Source organism: Lepisosteus oculatus, chromosome 7, assembly GCF_040954835.1.
Source record: "Lepisosteus oculatus isolate fLepOcu1 chromosome 7, fLepOcu1.hap2, whole genome shotgun sequence".
NCBI classification, from domain to species: Eukaryota; Metazoa; Chordata; class Actinopteri; order Semionotiformes; family Lepisosteidae; genus Lepisosteus; species Lepisosteus oculatus.
In genome coordinates, this window is record NC_090702.1 from 40971523 (window position 1) to 40981502 (window position 9980).

Consider the following 9980-nt stretch of genomic DNA (forward strand, 5'->3'; position numbering starts at 1 on the left):
TGATTACATAACTATTCAGACTTTGAAGTCTCAATATTTGATGAAGTGTCTTTTGCAGAAATTACAATCTAAAGCCTTTTTGGTTATGTTTTCACCTGTGCACTCTGGCTTGTTCTAAGTTTTGTCTTTCCTTCTTGCTCAAGATATCTTCCGTTGCATGGGTATCACTTATAGACAATTTTAAAGTCTTCACACTGATTCTCAATAGGATTTAAGTCAGGACTTTGACTGGATCTCTTTCTTATTCTTAAACCATTCAAGTGCAGTCTTGGTTTCATGGTTTTGATCATTATAGTGGTAAAGGGTGAATTTATGTCCCAGTTTTAGGTCTGAAGCAGGTTTTTCTCTAAGATTTGTCTGTACTTTGATCCATTTGTGTTCCAGTCAGTCTTGAAGTTCATCCTACTCCCTGCGGATGAGAAGTAGAACTATAAGATATTGTTGCCACTAACACAATATCTTATAGAGAGAGTGATGACTGAGTAATGCACTGTGATGGGTTTGCATCAGATACAAAACTTTGCATTTACAGCAAAAAGTTCAATTTTGTCTTGTCTGTCTACAACCCCTTTGCAAAATGATTGCAGTATTTCTTAAGTGCTTTCTGCAAGCCCCATGTGGAGTTTGTGTTTTTTCAGTAACTGAAAGCCCCCTTTGTGGACTGAGGTACTGTTGACTCACGGTCATTTTTTCCCATCTCAACCAATGCACTCTGTAACTGTTTCAAAATGGCTGTTCACCTCACAGTGACCTCCCTAACAAGTTTTTGCATCCTTATACAATCACTTTCCTATTTCCCTTTCATATTAATTGTAAATGTACATCTTTTTGTTTTTTGCTTTGAATGTGTAGAGTAGGTGGTGTATAAAACAAACACTGATTGCTACTTCAAAGTGTCATGACTGCCAGCTTTAAGGCAACAGAATGTGAAAACTAGGGTCTGAATACTATGGATACTACTGTATGCAAGGGTCTGAATACTTTGATAAAGCACTATAGATTTAGGAATATATGTTTGCACTTATAGGTAGGTTTCAATTAGATGTATTACATTTAACAAATATTTAATGAACGCTTGCAAGCCACAGACTTTTCACAGCAGCTTACTCTTTCTGACCTGATTTTCTAGCCTTTCTATTCATGCTTATTTGTTTTGTAAATGTTTCAGCAATCTCCTTGCTTTCTGTTTTGTATTTAAAGAATATGAAAAGGAAGGCAGCGTTCTCAAGCTTCAAGAAGTGGATTCCACTTCAAAGGTTGGGGAAAATGGAGTGAAAAGGCTGAACACGATTGGGCACTATCAGGTAGGTGAGAAAAAAAATAAAAGTAAGGAGCTCTGAAAGTAATGAACCTTTTTGAACAAAAAAAACTTGTGGTTTAGGGTACATCTAACCTGTGAGTTTATTTCAGCCAGACATGCAGTAATTACTTGGGTTTCTAACCAAAGAAGCTGCCGTTGTGCAAGTTGCAGATACCCAAAGGTTATCATAAAACCAGACATCATTCAGATCTGAAACTCCCAGACTTGCAACACAAACACGAAAACATAGAGAAGCCACTGCACTTTCTTCACTCCATAGGTCATCACACTGTCAGGCAAGTAAATAGCACCATTTGTTGATATACAAACAAATTCCAATGAATAGCAAGGAAGAATGAATGAAAGCTACAATGAAAAGCATAAGTATCGGGACAACGAAGTGAAATTGTTGCAGTGTACTGATGACATTTGTATTTCACAACAAAAGATTGATGTGAGACAAAAGTATAGAATTTCAGCTTTTGGGTCCAATTATTATTTTACATATGTGTTCAGACATGTTAGGACAATATCATTTGTCCAGTTCAATCCCCTCATTACAGGTCAGCATAACTATTGTGACGAATTAACTTTAAGTAAATTAAACTAGTTTAAAGTTAGTATTTGACCGTAAACCATACATTCAATGACTGCTCCAAATCTGCAACCCGTCAACATCACCAGACTCTTGGTACTGTATGTTCTTTAGAGTTTCTTTTATCAAGCCTCATTTACAGCCACGTTCAGCTGTTGTTTGGTTGTGGGGATTTATGACTTTAATTTCCTCTTCTCTAAGTGAATAGGTTTCAAATCAGGTGCTGACTTGATCAGTTCAAATGTTTCCACTTCTTCTTCCTGCTGAACTCCGTGGTTAAGTGCACTACTGTATGTGTGGTTTTGGTCATCATCTTGCTGAAGGGTGAATTACTGTCCAGTGAATTTGGCAGTATTTGTTTGGACGTAGGTTTTTGTACACTTCTGAATTCATTCTGCTGCCACCATCACCAGTTACACCATCAATAAGTTACAGCCATTTCCAGAGGCAGCCATGCATGTCCTGTTTCACAGATGAGGTGGTGTGCCCTGCAGTCGACTAATGTACTGCCCATGGTGTAATCTTACACTTTCAGGATAGGCCCTAGATTGCTGTAACTCTTGCCAGCAATATACCGTACAGTATATTTTACTTCTAATGAATGGATGAATGGTTTGTTTTGAGTTTTGTGTGTTACAGCTTTCCGGTATTTATGGGGAAATATTTATTAGTTGATGTATGATTATTTTCGTACCAAATTTGTATAAATAAAACTATTTTATGAAAGGTGGTTTAAAGAAAGGTGGCATGGTAGTGCAGTGGTTGGCATGGTCACCTAACAGTGCTGGGGCCCTGGGTTCAAATCTGGACCTGGAATGCTGTTTGTGTGAGTTTCCTGTGGGTGCTCTGGTTTCCTCCCACAGCCAAAAAACCAAATTGGTAATTTAATTGGCTTCTGCTAAAATTGGCCCTGCTGTGAGTGTGTCTGGTCTGCCCTGCAATCAACTAGGTGTCCAGCGTGTACCCTGCCTTGTGCCTGTAACTTGCTGGAATAGATTCTGGCTCCCCTGCATCTCTGATTTGGCAGAAGCGGTTAGAAAATGGATCAATGGATGGATAATTAAAACAAGCAGTCATGGATCTTTATTATGCATTCATTTTTTATTAGCTTTCAGATGGAGACAGTGTTAGAGTGACAAAGAAGATTGCTCGAGCCACCTTATCTACTCAGGAAAGCATAAAAGGTGAATATTTTTCAGTGTCACTACTGAGTCATGTCAGCTACTTCCAGTGAAAAATAAATCCTCTCTCTACAAATGTGGCAAGAATTAACTAATTCACAATACTTTCAAAATATCATTAGCTGAACAAGCAAGTGTTTATTTAGCAGTCCTCCCTCTCCCCGGGAACAAAGGCTCAGAATTAATTAAAAACAAAAAATACAGTATATGTGTGAATTAATAGGCATGTAAAAACAGTCTGATCAAGGCAAGAATTGCATATATGCTTCTTTACTTTGACAGTGTGTAGTGTTTGTTTTATTGAATACTTGGAGTTACTGGTCTGAATTTATATGCCTGTTACTACAGAATAAAAAGTTGAAACATGCTTTCACAGAGGGGCATCCACATGGCTGTCTTTACAGAGCTTGTGACACAGACCTAGCAATATCCTCCACACACAGAACAGCTGGAAAAACAACAAAGAAAGGGAGTCATTAAAGTGTTATATACTGTAACAATTGGTAAGACTAATATAAAACTGGTCCAGTTTGACTTTAATAAAGGATCATTTGGATATCGGCAATCTCAAAAAGTAGGAATCAATATCTTGTTTTTTCATTAATTTTATTCTATGATATTACGGAGGATATTGTAATTAAAAAGCTTAATAAAGTGAAAGGAATGTAAAACCTGGACACTATTCCCTACTTGTGGTGGAGGTGGAGTACAAGTCTTTTATTAATCATATATTAATTTCATAAAAATGTAACCAGCAGTGTAGTTTAAATTATGGAATTAAGAAAACAGCCCTGTGATATTAGCAAAATATTTGAGGCATTATTAATTGTTTTGTTGTATTTGTGTTCTTTAAAAATTGTTTTACAATAAAAATAATCACAAAATAAAATAAAAACACAATCTTAGATAAACTCAAAAGTGGCATCAATAAAGTTGTACAGTATATGAAAGGTACAATAGACAACATATTCTCTTTTATCTTAGGCTAAATAACTTGACAGTGGGGGGATTTAATGTCTCAGCATTTATACATATTTCTATTGCATGTGTATGGGACAAACATGCATGACTTACTGAAATAATGTGTCATTGGTAATTGTAATTGTCTTTTTTATGTCTATGTTTGTTTAGATGATGACAACTACTCCACAAAATACTGCCATTTGGTAAGTGTGATCTCTGAGGTAAAGATCTCTCGGGTTAGCTTTGTACAGTATATTCTGTGTTTAACCATTTGATGCTTGCAGATTGAAGCAGATGGCCCAGAAATAGATGACCTTCAGAAAGGAAATCCTCAAAGAAAAAAGTTAAAATTGAAGGAAGTCTACCTGACAAAACTTCTGTCTTCAAAGGTAAAGACATTTTTTGTCTATATCATTCACTGTTGAAACTGCAGCTAGAAGAAGGTGGCACTTATTTTTGTAATTTGTTCAAGTCTTGAAATATACTGTAGACTAGCTGTGGTGCCAACCCGCAAGTTAAAAAGTGCACACAAATTTGCATGACTCAACTACTGTACAAATATTCCACTCCGACATTCTAAATTTGATGTTTTTGCAATGTTAGACATTGAAATTTGCCACCACCCCAAAATAAGAAATACAATCAGCAGTCTTCAGCTTAATTCTTACGAAAGAGCCTACCATCTGTAACCACTTCCTGTTTCAGGTTGCAGTTCACTCTTTTGTTGAAAACCTCTTCAAAACAATATGGGGCTTGCCCAACGGCAAGGCTCCACTGGCGGTAAAATACTTCTTTGACTTCTTGGATGCTCAAGCGGAAAATAAGAAAATCACTGATCCAGATGTATTGCACATCTGGAAAACCAACAGGTACAGCACTTTCATTTTGTTAAAACATGATCTAATCCTGCATGGTGGCACAGTGGTTAGCATCACTGCCTTGCAGGGCTGTGGTGCTTGGTTCAGTTTTGGACCTACAGTGCTATCTGCATGGCGTTTGCAGGTTCTCACTTTATTCACGTGGGTTTCCTCCCATAGTCCAAAAACATAGTGGCAGGTCCATTGTCTTCCGGGAAAAACTGGCCCTGCGGTGAGTGTGTCACGCATCTGTGTTTGTGTCTGTCTGCCCTGTGATGGACTGTAGTGTACCCTGCCTTGTGCCTGTTACTTGGACGGGGGAGAAGAAGTTAGAATATGGATGGATGAACTAATGCTGCTTAACACTTGGGTGTGGTACATAATTATTTTCTTTTCCCTTCTCCAGCCTTCCTCTGCGGTTTTGGGTCAATATCCTGAAAAACCCCCAGTTTGTCTTTGACATGGAAAAGACTGCCCATCTCGATAGCTGTCTGTCAGTCATAGCTCAGGCATTCATGGATTCCTTCTCCCTAGCAGAGCAGCAGCTTGGAAAGGTGATTTTCCATGTTTCCGGTACTTACACGGGTGTGCAGCATGACCTGCTTCCCCTCATCTAGAATTGTGCTTGGGGATTCTTTCATTTCCAGCCCCAGATGAGTGTTTATACCTTGTAAATGCCTATTGTTCCTTATTGCAAGAACAGTGTCTACAATACATAACAGCACACCCTGAGATATGAAGATGCAGGAATTGGAACAAATATCAAAGAAGAGCTGCACAACAAAACCAGAAGGAGAAGAAAAAAGATGCTTGTTTGTTCTGTTTTGGAAGTTATATCAGTCTTTTCTTTGCTAAATGAGGCTACTTCTTGTTCCTTAGCTAAGGACATTTTAACTAAGAACTGCTTTGTATTTTCCCTCTAAATTAAGCAAGGCCCAAAATTGTTTCTTGTTCTATTTTTTAATTTAGAGGGTTTCCAGATTAAAAATAATACTGAAGAAGGAAATGACAGTAAATGTGTTGAATGACTACAAGGCTCATTCATTTCCCTGTTTGATTTTAGCATGCTCCAACAAATAAACTCCTCTATGCCAAAGACATACCACAGTACAAGGAGGAGGTGAAGGCATACTACAAGCAAATACACGATCAGCCTTTGTTGGGTTTCTCAGAGTTTACATTATTTCTGGAGGAGGAATCAAAGGTATTAAATGTTTAGAAGCAGACATATTTTTGTTATTTATGTACTAATTTTTTGTGATTTCTTGTAACCTTACCATTTCCCTTTCAGAAACATGAAAACGAATTTAACGAATCTGCTGCTCTTCATGAAATCTACAAGTATATATTTCAATATTTTGATGAGGTAGGTAATTATCCTTGTGGGAAAAAGGATTATCTATCATTTACAAATAATCAGAACAAAATACAAAGGAGAAGATATATTAAATAAAAACACAATGCTTTTATACATTGGGTGGAGCGGTGGCACTGTGGTTCTGTGGCTGGAAGGTTGCCAGTTCAAATCCTGCAGCTGGCAGAGGAACCCTACTCTGTTGAGAGTAGTCTAAATGGCTGACCCTGTGCTCTGACCTCAAGCTTCTCCCTCCCTGCTTGTGTGTCTCATAGAGAGCAAGCTGGGGTATGTGAAAAGACAAGTTCCTAATGCAAGAAATTGTATATGGCTAATAAAGTGATCTTTCTATACACATGAAGCTAAATTTAACTTGCATTACAGTTTTAGTTACTTGTAGAATAATTGTTCACCCATTGGTGTTAGTGCTATCATTGTTCCACAGCTGTAGATTTATTTTTAGGCTCTCAAAAAAGACGTGAAGTACTTGATTTGGACTCAAACAGCCTTAAACTCATATTATACAGGAATTTATTGATGGTACTGCACGCAGTATGAGACTAATTGTACACAAACCTCTTATAGCTTTCTCTTCTGTGATGCTGGATATTAAGCTGTGTGCACCTATTATTTATGTTGAATCTTGGGGGGGGGGATTGAATTTTTTGAATATCTTATTTTATAATCCCCGTTTTAGACGTATTCAAATAAACCTGAGCACACAGTTCAAATTGTAGTATGTGTGCATATGCTACTTGACTGAAAATACCTCTGTGCTCTGTATTGATGTCACTTAAGCCCCATGCACATTTTTGGATTGTAACATTGCATTTCTTTTAATATTAGAAGTGTAACTGACTACATAAACCCCTGCCTAGCACCTATTGCTTGTCAGGATAGGATCTGGCTCCCATATAACCCTGAACTGGAAGAAGCAGTTATGAAATGGATGAATGGAGACATAAATCTAAGAAGTATCCATGAAAGTCCCAGTTTCTTACACCCGTTCATTTCGACTGATAATTCAATAGACCTAGTAAAGTCTATAATTTCTATTTGTTAGCGTTATGCATGGAAATAATTCCTAAAGGAAAATATGAGTGTGACAACAGCAGTCTTAAGTGGTGTTTCTGAGGTGGAAAGTTAAGAAGTACGATTGCTTAGTGCATGCTTTCCAGTGAAAACAATGTACACTTAATGAACAGAAACATACAAGTCAATGTGCCTTCATCATAAAACTGTTTGAAAATTTACACATACTGTAAACTGAACTGAAAATGATAACTAAGGATTTAATTAAGGTTGAAAACAGTCATAACTCTTTTATAAACACTACACAACATGCATTAACACCATACATCACAATTTCACAAAAATACCTGAACCATTGTTGCTGAACTGCATCTGCAAAAAGTGTTTGTATCATTTTCACTTGAATTCTACCTGGAATTTTGCTCTTTGCTGTTGGCTTAAATTATATTGTGGAATAAAAACAATAATAATAATAATCCTATAATTGTAATGTCACAAATGGTAATAAAGGATTGTGCAGGATAATATTGTAATGTTGTGTTATGTGGTAATTGAAAGAGCTATGACTGTATTTCTTAGCCCGAAGTAAATTCATGTAAAGCAATGCTAAATCATTTTTCTACATTACTGTAGTAAGTTGTTTTACTGTTTGTCAGGCTATAGGCTTCAGAATGCTCTTTATCATGATTGCTGTTTCTGGTACACATTCTTTACTTTTAATGGCAGGAATCATTCTAAACATGTTCAGGAAACAGAGACTGAATGTTCGCCATGAGACCCTGGGCGGGTGAGCAGGGCCCTGGCTGTTTTGACCTGTGTGTTGTTCCAACAGATCAAGCTGAAACTGGAACAGAGCGGAGCTCCCAGTGACCTGAAGCAACAGCTAAGTCACGTCAAGGATGTCTTCGATGGACGGAAGATGTGGAAGTGGGAATAATCTTCCATTCCTGCCATGTACAGGAAGGCGGGGAGAGGTTTACAGTCGAAATCAGTACTTTTAAGTAATTAAAAAAAAACGTTTGCACATATACTGTATATGACACTTTCTGGAATACTAATGATGCTGGAGCTGTACTGCACTAATACTTTAAGTTCAAGGTGATCTTTTATTTGTTCAATTGTATTACTTTCACACAGCTCTATGGCCATGTGACTCAGCAGAATAAGCCATCCATTTGTCTTAAATCTAAAAATATATAATTATTTTAAAATGTAAAAATAGATTTCTCATACCTCAGAAATAAGTAAAAAAGCGTATTTAACATCCATTTAACTAGAAGATTTTTGTGAGGCTGTTGAAACTGGTAAGACATTGATACATTTTTTTGAAAGAATAAATATTTATGGAACATACTTTATTCACATAACACAAACAGATCTTGCTACTTGATCTTGCAAGCCTAAGTTAACTTAACTGTTAGAAAGAGAGATAACAAACTATAGACAGGCTAATGGTGTATTGAAATCATTTTGGAAATTACAAATTTTTAGATGTGCTCGGGCTTCCTTGCACTGTCCAGAGACTGGTAGATTAATTGAGTCTTGGGAACATTAGCCGTGGTAAGAGTGTGTTGTGACTGTGTGCCCCGTCATGGACTTGGGCCCTGGCTAGGGTGTATCCTGGCTTGAGCCTGTAGCTGGGATAGGCACTGGCTTTCCTGTGACCCTGAATCAAATAAAGCTGTTAGAAAATGTGTGGTTGGATATTTTTGGCTGTTCCATAGAATTCATGTTTCTTAAATATGATGCTTGTAGTCAAAATAAGGGATGTCTGAATGTTTCATTCCATCTTTTTATCACAATAGAAACGTAACTGCTATTCAGATGGTATCTGAATATTCCTTCATGTTTGATGGCAGAGATCATTTAGAGAACAGCATTTAACTTATTGAAAGTTAGAAGTAGTGTTTTTATACTAAAATTGGGGCAAATGTTGCTTTTTTTAAATACTAAAAAGGAAGGTTTTGTGTATTTTGTCTTTTGTATTTCACTTTTTTTTTTAGAATCATTTAAAGAACTGCCTTTTTTTTAGAATAAAAAAATATAACATTACACCCTAGTTTGGGTGGAGCGTGCAGAAAATTGCAATGTAAAAACTGGTGAAAGGATTATATAAGGAAACAGCGTGGAAACACAACAGCTGCAACCATCAATTACATTGTAAAGTGCGCTAACACTAGCACATTAAAGCAAAGATGTTTGATGTTTTCATGAGATACAGTAGGAATGTGAGAGTAAAGCTATTGTATACTGTTGTATGATGAAATTATAAAATGTACATACTTTTTAAGGTGTTAGAGTACACACAATTCAGTGTTGGAAATAAACCTATGCCTTTACAACATTTTGAGTGATGTGTAAAGCAGTAACATTTCAGGCATTTTTTAAAAATGCAATGTACGTAGCGGTAAAGAACATTAAGGTTAAGAGGAGGCCATTCATCCTGTCCAGCTTGTTCGCTTTTTAGGTGCTACAGTAGTTGATCCAATGACCACATGCAGCCATTTCTTGACAAGAAGCCAGAGCAACAACTTCGACAACATGGCCGGAAACCGTGTCCCAGTCTCCCACAACCCTCTGTGCAGAAAACAGCTCTTTGTTCTTTGTTTTAAACTCACTTCCTCTTTGCTTTCACTGGTGTCCTCTGGTTCAGTTGTCATTGTTCACACTCTTAATGTCTCTGAGGACATGTCAGGTC

The 9980-nt window shown here is 37.0% G+C and overlaps 1 protein-coding gene across 1 annotated transcript in view; it reads left to right on the forward strand.

Moving 5' to 3' along the window:
* plxnc1 (plexin C1) overlaps positions 1-9626 on the forward strand; it is a 51219-nt gene extending 41593 nt beyond the window's left edge. Inside the window, exons 23-31 of the mRNA XM_015352302.2 lie at positions 1201-1304; positions 3004-3079; positions 4208-4242; positions 4324-4428; positions 4745-4908; positions 5303-5450; positions 5960-6100; positions 6188-6262; positions 8115-9626. Coding sequence (XP_015207788.2) covers positions 1201-1304; positions 3004-3079; positions 4208-4242; positions 4324-4428; positions 4745-4908; positions 5303-5450; positions 5960-6100; positions 6188-6262; positions 8115-8219 — 953 coding nt within the window. The 3' untranslated portion in view covers positions 8220-9626. The remainder of the gene's footprint in view (positions 1-1200; positions 1305-3003; positions 3080-4207; positions 4243-4323; positions 4429-4744; positions 4909-5302; positions 5451-5959; positions 6101-6187; positions 6263-8114) is intronic.
* Positions 9627-9980: the final 354 nt, after the last annotated feature.